Source organism: Malus domestica, chromosome 16 (assembly GCF_042453785.1).
Source record: "Malus domestica chromosome 16, GDT2T_hap1".
In the NCBI taxonomy this organism is placed as follows: domain Eukaryota; kingdom Viridiplantae; phylum Streptophyta; class Magnoliopsida; order Rosales; family Rosaceae; genus Malus; species Malus domestica.
This window is the reverse complement of record NC_091676.1, coordinates 22,643,565-22,663,943: the sequence shown is the minus strand read 5'-3', so window position 1 is coordinate 22,663,943 and position 20,379 is coordinate 22,643,565. Positions and strand designations below refer to the sequence as shown.

At 40.7% G+C, this 20,379-nt stretch overlaps 2 protein-coding genes and 1 non-coding gene across 8 annotated transcripts; 2 read left to right on the top strand and 1 right to left on the bottom strand.

Moving 5' to 3' along the window:
- The first annotated feature begins 5,914 nt into the window (after window positions 1-5,914).
- Window positions 5,915-9,178, top strand: LOC103405410 (haloacid dehalogenase-like hydrolase domain-containing protein At2g33255). 5 transcript variants are annotated; one of them, XR_011577088.1, is made up of 7 exons: window positions 5,915-6,391; window positions 7,050-7,092; window positions 7,316-7,376; window positions 8,018-8,152; window positions 8,399-8,454; window positions 8,626-8,818; window positions 8,941-9,178. XR_011577088.1 is itself a non-coding variant. In XM_070815352.1 (7 exons), the coding sequence occupies exons 1-7, from the start codon at window positions 6,040-6,042 to the stop codon at window positions 8,636-8,638; spliced, it is 687 nt and encodes a 228-aa protein (XP_070671453.1). In that variant the 5' UTR covers window positions 5,922-6,039; the 3' UTR covers window positions 8,639-9,178. The 5 variants fall into 5 exon arrangements, 4 of the variants coding, with proteins under 4 accessions (XP_028951887.2, XP_028951886.2, XP_070671453.1 ...); XM_070815352.1 differs by adding an exon at window positions 8,224-8,250 and having other exon boundaries at window positions 5,922-6,391; window positions 8,626-9,178; XM_029096054.2 differs by having other exon boundaries at window positions 8,626-9,178.
- Window positions 9,179-9,287: 109 nt separating this feature from the next.
- On the bottom strand, window positions 9,288-9,360 carry TRNAK-CUU (transfer RNA lysine (anticodon CUU)). Its single transcript has one exon. It is a non-coding gene; the product is annotated as a tRNA-Lys (tRNA).
- Window positions 9,361-9,504: 144 nt separating this feature from the next.
- On the top strand, window positions 9,505-11,374 carry LOC103405353 (uncharacterized). 2 transcript variants are annotated; one of them, XM_008344339.4, is made up of 3 exons: window positions 9,505-10,076; window positions 10,338-10,550; window positions 10,819-11,374. In XM_008344339.4, exons 1-3 carry the CDS (start codon window positions 9,645-9,647, stop codon window positions 10,957-10,959), a joined length of 786 nt encoding a protein of 261 aa, XP_008342561.3. In that variant the 5' UTR covers window positions 9,505-9,644; the 3' UTR covers window positions 10,960-11,374. The 2 variants fall into 2 exon arrangements, with proteins under 2 accessions (XP_008342561.3, XP_028951885.2); XM_029096052.2 differs by having other exon boundaries at window positions 10,810-11,374.
- The last annotated feature ends 9,005 nt before the right edge of the window (window positions 11,375-20,379 follow it).

The window sequence follows — 20,379 nt, the reverse complement described above, 5'->3', positions numbered from 1 at the left end:
TTCGGAGGGCGGTGCCTCTTCGATTTTGGAGCAAGCAATCTTGTTGGGAGTGTTTTCTCGAATGTGAGTAAAGGTTGGGCATGTTTGCTAGTCTACCTTGCCACGAAGCACAGAGGTTGACACACAGGGACTTTCCAATTATCCAGCAATGGTACTGTTCCTTTACCCTCTCTTCGATTTTTAAGAAAGTAGTCATGTTGGGAGTCTGGCTCTCGAGATTCGGAGGACGGTGCCTCTTCGATTTTGGAGCAAGCAATCTTATTGGGAGTGTTTTCTCGAATGTGAGTAAAGGTTGGGCATGTTTGCTAATCTACCTTGCCACGAAGCACAGAGGTTGACACACAGGGACTTTCCAATTATCCAGCAGTGGTACTGTTCCTTTACCCTTGTGGGTAATAATATGGTAGCTAGACCTCAAAATTTATGGGTCTAAACTTTGTTAGTGCTGTTTCTTTGCTATTCTTTTACCCTTCTTGGTCAGAGCGATGTAGTGGGAGCTGCAAGCTTCACGTGCTCAACTTTGGCAGAGAACTTTGGCAAAGTTATCTGTGGTACCCATGAGCTATTGTTGCGTGTGAGAAGTGGGTGATTGAACAGTAAGATTCATGTGTTTTCTACTTCCCCAGAAGTCTTCGACAGAATGCCCATAATTTCTGCAAAGCTGAGTGTGCGTGTGACGGGTGCTGACAAGGCTGGAAAAGTAGGTGCCTCTTCGATTTCTGAGATCGGCCATCGTGGTCTCTGGGGAGCCCAGCTTTTGAGAAAACGAGCGCCTCTTCGATTTCTGAGATCGGCCTTCGTGGTCTTTGAGCAGCCCAACTTTTGAGAAAGCAAACGCCTCTTCGATTTCTGAGATCAACCCTCGTGATCTCTAAGCAGCCCAGCTTTTGAGAAAGCAAACGCCTCTTCGATTTCTGAGCAGGCGCCTCTTCGATTTCCGAAGCTCCGTCGAGTGCAGATTTTTATAGAGGGTGACATTAAGTTCCAAAGCACACTTGAATCTCCACCAGTAGAAGCTTCATTCTTGCACTTCTAAGATCTTGATTTGTCCAACCTCTTCTCTCTTCAACACCTTTGAAAATGTCTGGCCCCTCCGACCGTCGTTTTGACTTGAACCTTGTTGAAGAGGCAGCCCCGCCTTCTCCAGACAACATATGGCGCCCATCCTTCGTCTCCCCTACTGGTCCTCTTACCGTTGGGGATTCCGTGATGAAGAATGATATAACCGCTGCGGTGGTGGCCAGGAACCTTCTCACTCCCAAAGATAACAGACTACTTTCCAAACGGTCTGATGAGTTAGCTGTTAAGGATTCGCTGGCTCTCAGTGTTCAGTGTGCAGGTTCTGTGTCTAATATGGCCCAACGCCTATTTGCTCGAACCCGCCAAGTTGAATCCTTGGCGGCTGAAGTGATGAGTCTCAAACAGGAGATTAGAGGGCTCAAGCATGAGAATAAACAGTTGCACCGGCTCGCACATGACTATGCTACAAACATGAAGAGGAAGCTTGACCAGATGAAGGAAACTGATGGTCAGGTTTTACTTGATCATCAGAGATTTGTGGGTTTGTTCCAAAGGCATTTATTGCCTTCGTCTTCTGGGGCTGTACCGCGTAATGAAGCTCCGAATGATCAACCTCTGATGCCTCCTCCTTCTAGGGTTCTGTCCAGTACTGAGGCTCCAAATGATCCCCCTCCGGTGCCTTCTCTTTCTGGGGCTCTACCGACTGCTGAGACTTCTCCTAAGCAACCTTTGTGAAGGCTCCGTCTTGTGTGTTTATTTTGACTCATGTATATGTACATATTTGTAGCTGATCGGGGATATCAATAAATAAGCTTTCCTTCATTTCAACGTATTGTGTTAAATACACCAAAGCCTTCTTCGCTAAGTTCTTTAAATTTTCTTTTGTTGAAGCTTGTATGTTGAAGCTTTCTGAGTGGAGCATGTAGGTTGGGGTAGTGTTCCCTTAATTTCCCGAGTGAGGAAAACTTCTCGATTGAAGACTTGGAAAATCCAAGTCACTGAGTGGGATCGGCTATATGAATCTTAGAACGCCATTGTGCTCGATCCTGTGTCATGTCCTCCGTTAGATCCAAGTACTCTAAGTCTTTTCTTAGAGTCTCTTCCAAAGTTTTCCTAGGTCTTCCTCTACCCCTTCGGCCCTGAACCTCTGTCCCATAGTCGCATCTTCTAATCGGAGCGTCAGTAGGCCTTCTTTGCACATGTCCAAACCACCGTAACCGATTTTCTCTCATCTTTCCTTCAATTTCGGCTACTCCTACTTTACCCCGGATATCCTCATTCCTAATCTTATCCTTTCTCGTGTGCCCACACATCCAACGAAGCATCCTCATCTCCGCTACACCCATTTTGTGTACGTGTTGATGTTTCACCGCCCAACATTCTGTGCCATACAGCATCGCCGGCCTTATTGCCGTCCTATAAAATTTTCCCTTGAGCTTCAATGGCATACGGCGGTCACACAACACACCGGATGCACTCTTCCACTTTATCCATCCAGCTTGTATTCTATGGTTGAGATCTCCATCTAATTCTCCGTTCTTTTGCAAGATAGATCCTAGGTAACGAAAACGGTCGCTTTTTGGTATTTCTTGATCTCCGATCCTCACCCCTAACTCGTTTTGGCCTCCATTTGCACTGAACTTGCACTCCATATATTCTGTCTTTGATCGGCTTAGGCGAAGACCTTTAGATTCCAACACTTCTCTCCAAAGGTTAAGCTTTGCATTTACCCCTTCCTGAGTTTCATCTATCAACACTATATCGTCTGCGAAAAGCATACACCAAGGAATATCATCTTGAATATGTCCTGTTAACTCATCCATTACCAACGCAAAAAGGTAAGGACTTAAGGATGAGCCTTGATGTAATCCTACAGTTATGGGGAAGCTTTCGGTTTGTCCTTCATGAGTTCTTACGGCAGTCTTTGCTCCTTCATACATATCCTTTATAGCTTGGATATATGCTACTCGTACTCCTTTCTTCTCTAAAATCCTCCAAAGAATGTCTCTTGGGACCCTATCATACGCTTTTTCCAAATCTATAAAGACCATGTGTAAATCCTTTTTCCCATCTCTATATCTTTCCATCAATCTTCGTAAGAGATAGATTGCCTCCATGGTTGAGCGCCCTGGCATGAACCCGAATTGGTTGTCCGAAACCCGTGTCTCTTGCCTCAATCTATGCTCAATGACTCTCTCCCAGAGCTTCATTGTATGACTCATTAGCTTAATACCCCTATAGTTCATGCAATTTTGTACGTCGCCCTTGTTCTTGTAGATAGGCACCAAAGTGCTCGTTCGCCACTCATTTGGCATCTTCTTCGTTTTCAAAATCCTATTGAAAAGGTCAGTGAGCCATGTTATACCTGTCTCTCCCAAAAGTTTCCACACTTCGATTGGTATATTGTCTGGGCCTATTGCTTTTTTATGCTTCATCTTCTTCAAAGCTACAACCACTTCTTCCTTCCGGATTCGACGATAAAAAGAGTAGTTTCTACACTCTTCTGAGTTACTCAACTCCCCTAAAGAATCACTCATTTCATGTCCTTCATTGAAAAGATTATGAAAATAACCTCTCCATCTGTCTTTAACCGCGTTCTCTGTAGCAAGAACCTTTCCATCCTCATCCTTGATGCACCTCACTTGGTTTAGGTCCCTTGTCTTCTTTTCCCTTGCTCTAGATAGTTTATAGATATCCAACTCTCCTTCTTTGGTATCTAGTCGTTTATACATATCGTCGTAAGCCGCTAACTTAGCTTCTCTGACAGCTTTTTTCGCCTCTTGCTTCGCTTTTCTATACTTTTCACCATTTTCATCGGTCCTCTCCTTGTATAAGGCTTTACAACATTCCTTCTTAGCCTTCACCTTTGTTTGTACCTCCTCATTCCACCACCAAGATTCCTTTTGGTGTGGGGCAAAGCCCTTGGACTCTCCTAATACCTCTTTTGCTACTTTTCGGATACAACTAGCCATGGAATCCCACATTTGGCTAGCTTCCCCCTCTCTATCCCACACACATTGGGTGATTACCTTCTCTTTGAAAATGACTTGTTTTTCTTCTTTTAGATTCCACCATCTAGTCCTTGGGCACTTCCAAGTCTTGTTCTTTTGTCTTACTCTTTTGATATGTACATCCATCACCAACAAGCGATGTTGATTAGCCACGCTCTCTCCTGGTATAACTTTGCAATCCTTACAAGTTATACGATCCCCTTTTCTCATTAGAAGAAAATCTATTTGTGTTTTTGACGACCCACTCTTGTAGGTGATCACATGTTCTTCTCTCTTCTTAAAGAAGATGTTGGCTAAGAAGAGATCATATGCCATTGCAAAATCCAAGATAGCTTCCCCATCCTCGTTTCTCTCCCCAAAACCATGGCCACCATGAAAACCTCCATAGTTGCCTGTCTCCCTGCCCACGTGTCCATTTAAATCTCCTCCTATAAATAACTTCTCCGTCTGAGCAATTCCTTGCACCAAGTCTCCAAGATCTTCCCAAAATTTCTCCTTCGAACTCGTATCCAACCCTACTTGAGGTGCGTACGCACTAATCACATTGATAAGTTCTTGTCCTATTACAATCTTGATTGCCATGATTCTATCTCCTACCCTCTTGACATCTACAACATCTTGTACCAAGGTCTTGTCCACGATGATGCCAACACCGTTTCTCGTTCTATTTGTGCCCGAATACCAAAGTTTAAACCCTGAGTTTTCTAGATCCTTTGCCTTACTACCAACCCACTTAGTTTCTTGTAGGCACATAATATTTATCCTTCTCCTCACCATAACTTCCACTACTTCCATAGATTTTCCCGTTAAGGTTCCTATATTTCACGTTCCTAAACGCATTTTGCTCTCTTGAACTCTACCCTTCTGTCCTAGCTTCTTCACCCTCCCCCGTCTAATAGGATCAAAGTACTTCTTTTGTGTGTCCCGGGTAAAGTTGATAGGAGCATATGCTCCCAAACAACTTTGAGTGGAGTCGTGCGAAAAGAAGTTTCTATGGCCTCCTTGCTCATTTAACACTGCATCCGGGTGCCGATGGAGATGCAGCGACCCTTGCTCACTTATCACTGTGCTCAGGCCACACAGCGCGCCACTTACGGGTGACGCCCTAGCGTTAGCGCGATTTTGTTCTGGATTCATTTTCATAAGGATTCGACGTGATCATGGAGTGCCGGCTGTCGACTACCTGACGCCCTCCCCCTCCTCCTTTATCCGGGCTTGGGACCGGCCATGTAAGACATAGGCGGAGTTCTTTTGAACAAAAGATATTTATGTAAAATTTTGAAAATTTAAAATCCGCGAAAATCATAACTCAAGCTTAGCTACCTAAGTATAATATGGTGATTAAACTTCGCAATAATGTGGTTCAAACTCGTTTTTGATGAGAATCGAACCTAAGATCTCTCACTTACAGGTGAAGAAGAATACTACTAGACCATAATACTTAGTGGCAATTAAGTTTCTTTTTCTTTTTACAAAATTTTCAAAAAGCGATTTCAAATTAAACTCTCAATCTCCGGATACAAAAAGGAAAACACTGCCGCTAAAAATGTAAGTACTTTTGTTTTTTTTTAATAAACGATATTATCTAATTATGATAGTCTCACAATTGATTATCAATAATGTAATTTATATTCTCATTCGACGAGAATTAAAAACATGTCTAAATATCTCATACCATTTTTATGTTGTCCATCAACAATGGTGTGAGAGATATTAAAATCCATTGGTAACAAACCAACTGATGAAGGTTTTGTTTTCCTTCTCAGTCCTTTAAACCGGCCCAAGTCATGGACCCAACTGTCATCAGAAATTGTCAAACGGGTGCCCAAAGAAATGTAAAATCACTATATTGACCTCCATTTTCTCACTAATTTTCTCACCAACCAAACACTACCCACAACCCAAGAGGCTCTACAAGCCACTCAATTACACACCCACAAATTTCAATTTCTCAATTTAAACCCAAATACCTCCCTTTCAAATACCCAATACACTCAAATCCTGCCCCATGCCACTACTACTACTGCCCAGAACACTCCTCTTCCTGTACCCAAAACTCAAAATCACCAAAAGACCCATGGCCACAATGGGCACCACCACCGCCCAACCACCCAGGGCGCGCCTCCGAGGCGTTGTCTTCGACATGGACGGAACCCTAACGGTCCCCGTCATCGATTTCGCCGCAATGTACAGAGCCGTGCTCGGCGAAGACGAGTACGTCAGAATCAAGGCTGAGAACCCTTCCGGGGTCGATATATTGCACCACATTGAGAATTGGAGCCCCGAGAAGCAGCGGAAGGCGTATGATATTATCGCCGATTTTGAGCGCCAGGGGAGCGATCGCCTTCAGATCATGCCTGGTGAGAAAATTTTCCAACTTTGGTTTTGGATTTTCTGTTTGGTTCCCGGGAAAATGTTGGATTAGGAAAATTGTAATGTGGCAGTAGCACACACTATCTTCAATTACTTTACTTTATTTTGCTAATTGCATAGCTGCCATTTAATTTCTTTTCCCAAAGTACGTAAAATTTTACTGTTTACAAGTGAGATATAAAAAACTAATGATGATTAGGATTTTAATCTATGATTTTCGTTAAATACTACTGGGATTATGTTGTGTTCTTAATTCGTTATCTCGTGCTAGTTTTCGGGTGATATATGATTAATGAGTAATGATTGTGTTATATTATCTGCTTGTAGATGGATGTAACATAACAAGAAATGTGAAAACTTTGTTGTTACTTTTGGAACAATGTAACACATTTTCTTTGAATATTGAAAGTTGTTTAATTGAAAACTAAAAGCGATATTCGTAAAGCAAGAGGATGCTATTTGCTTCCCACCCTTTGCTTTTTCTCCGAAGTGAGATTTGGGGTGATATTAATGTGAGAATTTAATTTATACTTTACTATTCACATGAACTTAATCAGATTTCAGAGTGCTTTGTTCTTTTTCCCGTCATCACTTGACAGATCCGATAACTGATGTTCATTAAAATCTGGATTAATTGCGGTGCAGGTGCAGCAGAACTTTGTGGTTTTCTAGATTCTAAGAATATAAGGTCATGCTCAACTTAAGTCTTTATCTTCTTTGATAGTCGTTCATTTTTTGTTGTATGTATAACTAATGGCGGCATGCTTATATGCATGTTACTGAAGTTCATAATCTTATTTTGCTTGCAAGATTTTCATTTTTTCTTACCTACTTCGTGTCATAAGTTTTTCTACCAATGAAGATGGGAATGATGGCAATATTATTTTTGTTTTTATTTGGATTATTTACAGGAGGGGATTAATCACACGTAATGTCAAGGCTGCTGTAGATTTGTTTCATGATCGGTTCAGTGTAAGTATATTGAAGTACACAAGTTGGTATAAAAAACGTTTCTTATAGCATAAAGCTATTCTTCTATTTCTGTTCCGTATTACTGTTTCTCTTGTCTTAAGAACAAATTACGGTTTCTTGGATGAGCCTTACTCTGATCTGGCTACTAGCTGAAGTTAGTCAACTCCTATGCGCTCATGAAAAGCTTATTTGGACTTCAAATCAGCACCATTCCTCACCTCTCCACGTTTGATTCTCTCTAAAACTCCTAAAATGCCATATTGTTTTACTTCAAATGGATCCTGACATACAATTAACTGCACACTAACACTACACAACAACAACAACAACAACAACAACAACAACAACAAAGCCTTTTCCCACTAAGTGGGGTCGGCTATATAAATCCTAGAACGCCATTGCGCTCGGTTCTGTGTCATGTCCTCCGTTAGATCCAAGTAGGGTAAAATGCAACTAGTTTAACTCCAAAACATCACAAAGAGAGTAGAAAGGGATGGTCTAAATGTATGAAATATATGAGTTATCACTTGAGGAGAACCCCTAACTTTATGTAATGTACGTTTGAGGCTCATCTCATTTCTTATCGTTCTTTCTTCTTTGTAGTGGACTATGAGATCTTATTTTCTGTGTCATTACTGCAGTTGTCATTTTCTCCGGCGTTGAGCAGGGAATTTCGACCTTACAAACCGGATCCATCTCCACTACTGCATATATGTTCAGCTTGGGAAGTTAAACCAAGTGAAGTAATGATGGTTGGAGACTCCCTCAAAGATGATGTGAGCGTTTGGGTTTTTGTTAGTTCTTTTCAAAGTATTTTGTTCTGTGACTAGTTCCTTGTATTTGATAGGATGACCAAGCAACATATGGACCTTGGGTAGACTTATTGATGTTCCCAAAGAAGAATGATGATTAGATAATTAAGGAAGCTGGATTTCTGCATTGTGTTACAGTTCCGAGTTTATGTCAAATCTTGCTTCCCTTAGATGTTGGAGATGCTTACAAACAATTGCCTGACGTTGCAGGTGGCTTGTGGGAAGCAGGCAGGAGCTGTTGCGTGCTTGCTCGATGAAAATGGAAGGTATGACTCTCCAGAATATGCCAATGTCGAATTCAAACCAGATTTCAAGGTGACTTCCCTAAGGGAAGTTCACACGCTATTGGAAGCACATTTTGACCTGTCACCCTGATCCTCAAACCGATTGTGGACAATCTTCACATTTCACTGTATTTGTCGCTGTGCATTATCTAGGAAAGAAGTATAGGTTGCAGTGCTTGTATAATAATTTGTTCGTTGCTCCTGGAGAGGAATACACGCAAAGAAACTGCAACCGGAAAGATGAAGAGGAACAAATTTGTAGAAAACCTTTGTTTGGCGGGACAGAAGACTCATTAGTCAACTTGTATCAGACTTAAATATTATAATTGTACTCTACTTACTGGGAGCAGCCTCTCCATAAATGGGGGTAAGGCTAGCCGACATTCACCTCTCCCAGATCCTGCGTAAAGCGGGAGCCTTGTGCACTGGGTACGACCTTTTTTTTTTTTACTCTACTTACTGGCCTAGTAAAAGCTCATCACCAGCATCAGACTTAGAAAATACTTTGGGTGTGATTGATCAAATGCCCACAGTATGTAGTGGTTAGTGCAATGGATTTTAAAGCCAATTTGTCTGAAAATATTGTCCGGTCTAGGTTCCACAAGCAGTACTTCCTGACACTGTATTTGAAGTAGTTGTCCGAATTCCTTATGATCTGTAGCTGAAACAAGTTCTTGCTAATGGTCAAAAAGCTAATTTATTTGAAGCAGTCGTTCGAATTCCTTATGATTCGTTAAAGTTTAAAACAAATGGGGAGTGTAAAGGAAAAAAAGGTGTGTACAAATTAAAAAAGAAAAGAAAAGAAAAGAATAGATCGCCCACCGTGGGGCTCGAACCCACGACCACAAGGTTAAGAGCCTTGCGCTCTACCAACTGAGCTAGACGGGCTTGTTGTTTAAACCCTTCCAGCTGGAAAATTATTCGGTAAAACGGGGATTAAACCCTTGGTTTAATCTGGCGCCAAAACTTAACGGATTAACTGTTGACTGATTGACTCTCAAATCTCGATGAGTGTTGCGGTTGTTAATCCGTTGCAAATTCCTTCTCCCTGTTTACAAAAACCAACCACACTCCCTCCATTTTCCCAATCAAAACTCCCCAAAATTCCAAACAGCTTCCAAGAAATCAAATAATCCCACAAATCCCAAAACCCAATTCCTCCGCCGGCCACCATGAACCACCACCACCACCACCACCACCACCACCAGATTCCATCCAACCACCCAGAACAAGACTCTTCTCTCCCTGCATCTTCTTCTGGCTACCGCAGGATCTCCCTCCCTCTTCTCCGCCGCTGCATCTCCGACCCCTACAACCTTCCGTCTGCGACCACCCCCAACTACGCATTTGAGCATTCTCTCTCTGCTTCTCGCTGTGGCGGTTCTTTGTGCAACATGACTCCGTCCTACTCTCCTGACCGACTCCACTTCCCCAAGACTCCGTTCCATTCCCCGGCAGCGGTCCTGCCTCCTCTTCCTCCACCGCAGACTCTCCAGCGCTCTGTCTCGGATCTCAACCCCTCTCCGGCCAAGACCTCCTCCCGCTCCTCCACCTCCTCCCAAGATTTCCACTTCTCCACCGACATTGACACCCCCAATTCTAAGGTAATGACAAATTCTTTAATTAATTTATTCTTTAATCTTTATAAAAACTCATTTCTTTCTCTCGTTTTGGATTGGTGATGAAATGATTTTTTGATTTTATGCTTTAATCTGCGAAAAGCTGAATTCTTTATCTGTTTCTGGATTGTTGATGAAATAGGGTTTTGCGGAAATTGTTGATTTTTTCTTTAATCTTCGAAAGTTTGATTCTTTTCTTCTGTTTCGATTGTTTTTGAAATTGGTTTTTGGGGAAAATGATTGCAGAGGCTGCAGAGGATGAAGGGCCGATTGAGAGAGATGAGCCTGTGGTGCCAGCAACTGATGCGGGAAGAAGACTTAATGGAAGAAGATGAAGATCACGAGGAGCAAGCGGCCGAAGAAAAAAAAGAAGAAGAAGAAGAAGCGGAAGAAGAACAAGTGCAAACTGTTGATGCTACTGATCAAGATTTTCATGACAATGCTACTGCTACTGCGGAGGTATTGGGTCTGAAACTGATATGATTTTTTAACTAATCAATCATAGATAGTAAGATTTGGTATTTTGATTTTCTTCGAACAAACAAGATCAGAAAGAAGATATGGCCATTCTATTGTCTTGGGTCTGAATAATCTAACACTAAAAGCTATACAATTTGATTTCTTTTCCATGTTTCATGTGCTTTTTAATTAACCAGTCAAAGCAAGTATGATTTGGTATTTTTGTGATTAAAATGTCAATTAATTTTGATGCATAAAGAATTTACAGGATGACGGGGGGAAAGAATTTGCGGAATCTGTGAGTGTGGAGAAGAAGGATGACTGCTTGGTAATTCACTTCAGGTGTCACTGTGACAAAGCGTATCAGTTCCTTCTCAGTGGAGGTGACTGCTACTACAAGCTCATGTAGATATCCATCCCAGTTATCCAACCCACTGGATAAACCGAGCACTCTTCATTCTCGGGTTCGGATTTTTCATAGACATAGGTTAAATTCTTTTCTTGATACTCAACTCAGTCACCCTCACCTCATTCTTAGGTTGTTTAAAATCTTCGTCTTAGATAGTACCCTTTTCATAGATTCTTTTTGGATGAAGTACTCAGTGCCCTGATTGGTGTCAGTTTAACGAATCATCTTGTTAAGCTGGATTACCAATCAATTGGGCGAACCTTTTTTTTTTACTTTTTCTTCTCCTTTTCATTGTGATGAAGTAGAAGGGGTGGAATACCGCATTAATCGCAAGGGCGAAAAGACATATGGAATGTACTTTGTTGCAATTCTTGGTTGGAAGCAAATGAAAAAAAATTCCTAGTTCTCATGTGAATGAATACATGATCCTTATTCTTCGGATGTCATGAAATTTCGCATGTCAGTAACATTTTCCTGCTGATTTCAGTCATTTTGCATCTCCCAATCCTTCAACCGCATCTGGTCATTGGATTGTTTAGAATTCTGCATGCATACTAAGATCGTCATAGGTGCTTTTTTGTTAAGCTCGTAAGCATATAGCCTCCACACTTCAATTGAATTGTATCATCGCAAGTTGAATGAAATCGCGAGGAAAACAAGTTCCTACTTGTGTTCTGTGAGTTGAAGTCGTCAAATGGAATTTTTTGTTGTGTATTTGAGCTTTTATGCTCATATTTTATCAATACGTGGTGGAAAAAAAGGTTCCAAGTAGTCATTAGCCACTTATGAAAAAAAGCAATGGAAATATGTCTTCATAGAAATTAGTCCTTTGTCATATACAATTTTGGGGGAAGGATATGTGGTGCCCTATGGTTTGAGTGTCCTGTAGAATCTGAGTGCTTGCTATTGTGATTGAAATTGCATATGCTCATGTCTCCGCTAACTCGTGAGTAATAACTGCACCGCAACCGTAGCGTTAGACGTTGCTGATTGCACAATGATGGGGAGAAAAGGGGAAAACTAATAAAGTACCCTCTTGGACAGAAAACATACAATTTTTCTCGCTGTCAAAGTCTTTTTGGATGAATTTCTTGTTTTGAGTGAATGCATCTTGAGTTGGAAAATGATCCTTCTAGTTCTTGACATGTCTACGAGTTAAAGATAGGTCTGCTAACTAAGATTGTCATAAAAACTTTCATGTTCTCTCCGAATTCAAATGAAAGCACAAGAAAAACATGTCGTCTAGGGGATGGGATTTTAGTGCAGATTTGAACAAGTATATGGTAATGCCTGCAGAATTGACGACGATAGCCGAAAGGTTTGCAGAAATAGGTCAAGCAGAGCAGGCTGATGAGTGCTCTTTTGTTTCTTGCAAATCTAGAAAGGTTTGAACAAGCAATGTACAAGATTAGACTCCTTACTTCCTAGCTGTCTTTTTTGCCAGCAAACAAAAAAAGAATCAAATATTTTTAATTTAATTTTTTTAATTCATGGGTCCCATTAATAACCAATAAAATAAAAACTAAAATTAATTTTGATTATTTTTTAATAGTTAATGTAACTTTGGGTCCAATAAAATAATAAAATACATATTTGACACATTTATTGAAAAAGAAGAGGATTTAACACGTAACACTTGACACTAGCCCTCCTCCAAATTCAAGGGATTTTATTTGATGGTTAGATTATTGGTCAATATATATTATAATTAATAGAGATGTGCCATTCACACATCATTTTTACTTCTCACACGTACATTGCTAATCTATGTCATTTGATGTTTTTAATTCAGTCGATCTAATGGTTGCAAATTAAGTAAATGTGCAAAAAATAAAAAAGAATGTGAATATCACACTACGTAAAATATTTAATGGACAAAAATTCAATACACAATACACCAAAGCATATCAGATGCACATGCCTTTTCTTGTTATGAATTTGGATTTGCTTTATTGCAAATCCCTACTAATAGAATGCCAAGAAGCCAATTTTGGTGTCTAAGGCTTCACAAAAAAAAAAACAAGTGGACTAAAAAATCCCTAAAACAAAAAGAAATTAAACTAACCGAAAATAATACATAACATATTGCAGCGGTAATTTTGTTAAACAAATAAGAAATTTTAACATTTTTTACACTTAAAAGTTAAACGGAAAAAGTAAAAACTAAATAGAAAAAACCAAGAACCGCTTCTCCCACTACAGCACGCTCTTCGTTCCTCATACAAAACTTCAACCACGTTATTCGTTCCTCCCACAAAACTTCACCACATTCTCCATGGAAAATAAAATAGGGTTTTTCAATAATCTTAAGTATTTAACTTCCTCAACCCTAATTTATTTGTGGGATATCTGAGAAAAACCTATTGAGACTTGAGAAGGGCCGAAACAACTCGACGTACTCCACTCACTGCTCATCTCTCCATCTCGCATGGCAACTGCAGCTGCTGCTTCTCATCAACCACGATCATCTCAGGTATTCAAGTTATTTTTCCGTGCGTTTTTTTTTTGTTTGCAGTTTTAGTTCCTTTCGTTACTTCTCCTTATCAAAGAACTAAAATAGTTTCTCTCTATTGCACTTCTTTTCATTATGTTTTTATTCTTAGTTTCTTAAATTGATCTTCTCATAGCAGGATAACGAATTTGCAAACTTTGACTTTATATTAAGGTTTTCTCCATATATCGTCAATTTTAATTTGAACCTTTTCTATACAAGTTATATTAGCCTCTCTTTCCCAAACTGTTCAGTTATCAATTTGGATTTCCTTTGAAGTTTTTGTTTTTTTGTGTGTGTGTGTGTGTAATAACTCCGCCTGTGTAAGTTTATCTTACATTGCCGGTCCCAAGCTCGGGTAAAGGAGGAGGGGGAGGGCGTCAGGTAGTCGACAGCCGGCACTCTTCAGTTACGTCGAATCCTTATGAAAATGAATCCAGAACGAAATCGTGCTAAAGCTAGGGCGTCACCCATAAGTGGCGCCCTGTGTGGCCCGAGCACAGTGATAAGTGAGCAAGGGTCGTTGTATCTCCATCGGCACCCGGATGCAGTGTTAAATGAGCAAGGGGGCCATAGAAACTTCTTTTCGAACGACTCCACTCAAAGTTGTTTGGGAGCATATGCTCCTATCAACTTTACACAGGACACACAAAAGAAGTACTTTGATCCTATTGGATGGGGGAGGGGGAAGAAGCTAGGACAGAAGGGTAGAGTTCAAGAGAGTAGAATGCGTTTAGGAACGTGGAATATAGGAACCTTAACGGGAAAATCTATGGAAGTAGTGGAAGTTATGGTGAGGAGAAGGATAAATATTATGTGCCTACAAGAAACTAAGTGGGTTGGTATTAAGGCAAAGGATCTAGAAAACTCAGGGTTTAAACTTTGGTATTCGGGCACAAATAGAACGAGAAACAGTGTTGGCATCATCGTGGACAAGACCTTGACACAAGATGTTGTAGATATCAAGAGGGTAGGAGATAGAATCATGGCAATCAAGATTGTAATAGGACAAGAACTCATCAATGTGATTAGTGCGTATGCACCTCAAGTAGGGTTGGATACGAGTTCGAAGGAGAAATTTTGGGAAGACCTTGGAGACTTGGTGCAAGGAATTGCCCAGATGGAGAAGTTATTTATAGGAGGAGATTTAAATGGACACGTGGGCAGGGAGACATGCAACTATGGAGGTTTTCATGGTGGCCATGGTTTTGGGGAGAGAAACGAGGATAGGGAAGTTATCTTGGATTTTGCAATGGCATATGATCTCTTCTTAGCCAACACCTTCTTTAAGAAGAGAGAAGAACATGTGATCACCTACAAGAGTGGGTTGTCAAAAACACAAATAGATTTTCTTTTAATGAGGAAAGGGGATCGTATAACTTGTAAGGATTGCAAAGTTATACCAGGAGAGAGCTTGGCTAATCAACATCGCTTGTTGGTGATAGATGTACATATCAAAAGAGTGAGAAAAAAGAACAAGACTTGGAAGTGCCCAAGGACTAGATGGTGGAATCTAAAAGGAGAAAACCAAGCCATTTTCAAAGACAAAAGTAATCACCCAGTGTGGGTGGGATAGAGAGGGGGAAGCTAGCCAAAGGTGGGATTCCATGGCTAGTTGTATCCGAAAAGTAGCAAAAGAGGTATTAGGAGAGTCCAAGGGCTTTGCTCCACACCAAAAGGAATCTTGGTGGTGGAATGAGGAGGTACAAACAAAGGTGAAGGCTAAGAAGGAATGTTGTAAAGCCTTATACAAGGATAGGACCGATGAAAATGGTGAAACGTATAGAAGAGCGAAGCAAGAGGCGAAGAAAGCTGTGAGAGAAGCTAAGTTAGCGGCTTATGACGACATGTATAAGCGACTAGATACCAAAGAAGGAGAGTTAGTGATAGGAGCATATTTATGCGACTTAATTGGCTTGTTCTTGTGCGTTTAGGTTGTGTTTCTTTAGTTATTTTAGTGTTTAAAGCCATTTTCATTTGTTTGTAGGTCTTAATAACAACCTTGGCAAGAAAAGTGCATTTTGGTGCATGTTGGATCAATATTGGGCTCAAATGGATTGCATGCATGAGGATGGACGTTTTGGGCATATGTGTGTGCAAGTGTGTGTGTGTAATTGCAAGGATAAACAATGACAACTCATACACATGCAAAGAAGCCCACATGCAAAGTGAAAGACTCTAAGTACAAAGTATGCAAGAAGATGCATTTTGGAGGCCTTTGGAGCATGTTTCGGGCTTGGAATGGATAGCAAATGCATGGGCCAAAGTGGATGGACGAATTTGAGAACTAAAGAGGCCAAGAATGTGAAGAATTAGTGTCCAAAAGATAAAGAATTCAGCCCAAAAATGTCACTCCAAGTTGCACACTCCTTGCCATGCAAAACACATAGAATTCCCTTTGGATTCCCATGCCATGCTTGATCACTCTTGTCCCCTACATAATTTCTGATTTCATGCTTTAATTCATTTAATTATTTCACTCAATTGCTTGATACCTCTTGTTCCCTTCACCCATTAGATTTTAGACAATCTTTACATCCATTACATGCACCAATTGATGCTCCATCATTCACATTTGGAATCCAATGGCATGTGTCACACATGTTGTTGCACCTTTGACCCATTTGTTGACACATTTCACCTCCCTTTCCATCTCTATGCAATGTACACAATCATTCATGCTCCCTAGCTGCAACACCACTCCATTTTACCCTTCACACTTTGCATCATCACTTCATTTTCACCTTTGGACCATTGCACACCACACACACCAACTTGCCATGCATTTCATCCCTAGCCTAACCTGATTTTCTAAGGTTTTTGGGGCCTATAAATACATGTTTACACCCCTTGGCCAAAGAACAATCCCCCATATTCATCATTTTATCACAGAAATTCGTCCATACACACCCTAGGAAGCAAAACACCCCAAAAACACCATTCTAGTGCCTAGAAAACATAACAGCCACTCCACCTTCTTCCACCCTCTTTGCCTAGTTCTCCACCACCTTCCAACCATCAAACACTCTTCCACACTCACCCTAAACCCCTCCATATCATTCCCCATCCATTCTACACCATAAATCCACCCAAAAATCTGTCCACAAGCTTCATGCCGCAACAAGGAGGAAAGGAGATCCATTGATGCACTTGCTTTCCAAGTTGGAGCATTTTAGGTGTTTTCTTTCCTTTGATTTTAATGTCTAATTTTATGTATCTTTGTATTGCAAGAATGAGGAACTAAACCCCCTTAGTTGGGGGGTGATTCGAAACCATGTACATGCTTGCAATATGATTTGATTACATTCAGTTGTTATTTCATAAGTTGCGGATTCAATTCGTTCATCTACTTGATTGATAACTTATTTGTGTATGTTGATTGAGAGTGCACGCTTAGTTTTCATGCATGAATATGATGCTAGATTATGAGGGAGTTTCACCTAATAGTTACAATCTTATAATCACAAGTAGTGAAGGTCGCTTGAAAACGATCGCGTTGAATGAATTCTTGGCACTAGTTTCATGCTCATCATAGTAACGAATGCCTCGTCAACACTTATAGTTCTCATTGTGCTTCATGATTCTTGATTGTATCTTTATTGTGCTCATCACGTAAGGAACCTTTGAGGAATGCTTTGAATTGTTGTATGCGCTTTTCCATCCAATTCATTAACTTAAGGAGAACTTGAAGGTTAATTTAAGCGTATCTAATTAACTTGGGGTGTTGAGTTTCATAATTTATTGAAAGAACAACTGAAAATCATTTTGTTTGCAAGTGTGTCATGTGTGGAGAAGAACCTCCTAACTAGCCTTTTATCCATCCTTTTCATCCAAAAACGTTTTACAATCTGTTTTGTTTTAAAGTTTCTGTTTTGTTTTCAATTTTCGTCCAAAACAAATCCCCCTTTATTTTGAAGTCTTAGATTAGTTAGAAAGTGTTTTGATTTGTGTTTCTAAGTGTTTTGATTCAAGTTTTCATCCAACTTCGTCCAAGTTCTTGTTAGGTTCTCAAAACTGCCCAGAAAGTGGTTTTTAGGCAGTTTTGAGTCATTAGGTTGCTGTTTTGAGTTTTATGTTTGTTTAAGTATTTTAAAGTATAGTTTTGCATTCTTTGAGTCTAGTTTAATGTTTTAAATTTTGTTTTTATGTTTTTAAGTCAGTTTTCAAGTGTTTAGCAATCCCTCATAATCCCCGGCCTAGAACGATCCCTACTTACATACTTTACTACAATTGATAAAAAGAGGGTTTAATTTGTGTGTTTAGTTATTTTACGCATCAGTTAGATATCTATAAACTAGCTAGAGCAAGGGAAAAGAAGACAAGGGACCTAAACAAAGTGAGGTGCATCAAGGATGAGGATGGAAAGGTTCTTGCTACTGAGAATGCGGTCAAAGACAGATGGAGGGGTTATTTTCATAATCTTTTCAATGAAGGACATGAAAGGAGTACTTTTTTAGGGGAGTTGAGTACCTCAGAAGAGTGTAGAAACTACTCATTTTATCGTCGAATCAGGAAGGAAGAAGTGGTTGTAGCTTTGAAGAAGATGAAACATAGAAGCAGTGGGCCCAGACGATATACCGATCGAAGTTTGGAAAGTCTTGGGAGAGACAGGTATAGCATGGCTCACTGACCTTTTTAATAGGATTTTGAAAACGAAGAAGATGCCAAATAAGTGGCGAAAGAGCACTTTGGTGCCTATCTACAAGAATAAGGGCGACGTACAAAATTGCATGAACTATAGGGGTATTAAGCTAATGAGTCATACAATGAAGCTCTAGGAGAGAGTCATTGAGCATAGATTGAGGCAAGAGACACAGGTTTCGGACAACCAATTCGGGTTCATGCCAGGGCGCTCAACCATGGAGGCAATCTATCTCTTACGAAGATTGATGGAAAGATATAGAGATGGGAAAAAGGATTTACACATGGTCTTTATAGATTTGGAAAAAGCGTATGATAGGGTCCCAAGAGACATTCTTTGGAGGATTTTAGAGAAGAAATGAGTACGAGTAGCATATATCCAAGCTACAAAGGATATGTATGAAGGAGCAAAGACTGCTGTAAGAACTCATGAAGGACAAACCGAAAGCTTCCCCATAACTGTAGGATTACATCAAGGCTCATTCTTAAGTCCTTACCTTTTTGCGTTGGTAATGGATGAGTTAACATGACATATTCAAGATGATATTCCATGGTGTATGCTTTTCGCAGACGATATAGTGTTGATAGATGAAACTCAGGAAGGGGTAAATGCGAAGCTTAACCTTTGGAGAGAAGTGTTAGAATCTAAAGGTCTTCGCCTAAGCTGATCAAAGATAGAATATATGGAGTGCAAGTTCAGTGCAAATGGAGGCCAAAATGAGTTAGGGGTGAGGATCGGAGATCATGAAATACCAAAGAGTGATCGTTTTCGCTACTTAGGATCTATCTTGCAAAAGAACGGAGAATTAGATGGAGATCCCAACCATAGAATACAAGCTGGATGGATGAAGTGGAAGAGTGCATCCGGCGTGTTGTGTGACCGCCGTATGCCACTGAAGCTCAAGGAAAAATTTTATAGGACGACAATAAGGCCGGAGATGCTGTATGGCACATAATGTTGGGCGGTGAAGCATCAACACGTACACAAAATGGGTGTAGCGGAGATGAGGATGCTTCGTTGGATGTGTGGGCACACGAGAAAGGATAAGATTAGGAATGAGGATATCCGAGGTAAAGTAGGAGTAGCCAAAATTGTAGGAAAATTGAGAGAAAATCGGTTACGGTGGTTTGGACATGTGCAAAGAAGGCCTACTGACGCTCCGGTTAGAAGATGTGACTACGGGATAGAGGTCTATAGCCGAATGGGTAGAGGAAGACCTAGGAAAACCTTGGAAGAGACTCTAAGAAAAGACTTAGAGTATTTGGATCTAACGGAGGACATGACACAGGACCGAGCACAATGACGTTCTAAGATTCATATAGTCGACCCCACTCAGTGAAGAAGGCTTTGGTGTATTTAACACAATACGTTGAAATGAAGCAAAGCTTATTTATTGATATCTCCGATAAGTTACAAATATGTACATATACATGAGTCAAAATAAACAAACAAGAGGGAGCCTTCACAAAGGTTGCTTCGGAGAAGTCTCAGCAGTCGGTAGAGCCCCAAAAAGAGAAAGCACCGGAGGGGGATCATTTGGAGCCTCAGTACTGGATAGAACCCTAGAAGGAGGAGGCATTGGAGGTTGATCATTTGGAGCTTCATTACGCGATACAGCCCCATAAGACGAAGGCAATAAATGCCTTTAGAACAAACCCACAAACCACTGATGATCAAGTAAAACCTGACCATCAGATTTCTTCATCTGGTCAAGCTTCCTCTTCATGTTTGTAGCATAGTCATGTGCGAGCCGGTGCAACTGTTTATTCTCATGCTTGAGCCCTCTAATCTCCTGTTTGAGACTCATCACTTCAGCCGTCAATGATTCAACTTGGCGGGTTCGAGCAAATAGGCGTTGGGCCATATTAGACACAGAACCTGCACACTGAACACTTAGAGCCAGAGAATCCTTAATAGCCAACTCATCAGACCGTTTGGAAAGTAGTATGTTATCTTTGGGAGTGAGAAGGTTCCTGGCCACCACCGCAGCAGTCATATCATTCTTCATCATGGAATCCCCAATGGTAAGAGGACCAGTAGGGGATAAGAAGGATGTGCGCCATATGTTGTCTGGAGAAGGCGTGGCTGCCTCTTCAACAAGGTTCAAGTTAAAACGATGGTCGGAGGGGCCAGACATTTTCAAAGGTGTTGAAGAGAGAAGAGGTTGGACAAATCAAGATCTTAGAAGTGCAAGAAGGGAGCTTCTACTGGTGAATATTCAAGTGTGCTTTGGAACTTAATGCCAGCCTCTATAAAATCTGCACTCAACGGAGCTTCAGAAATCGAA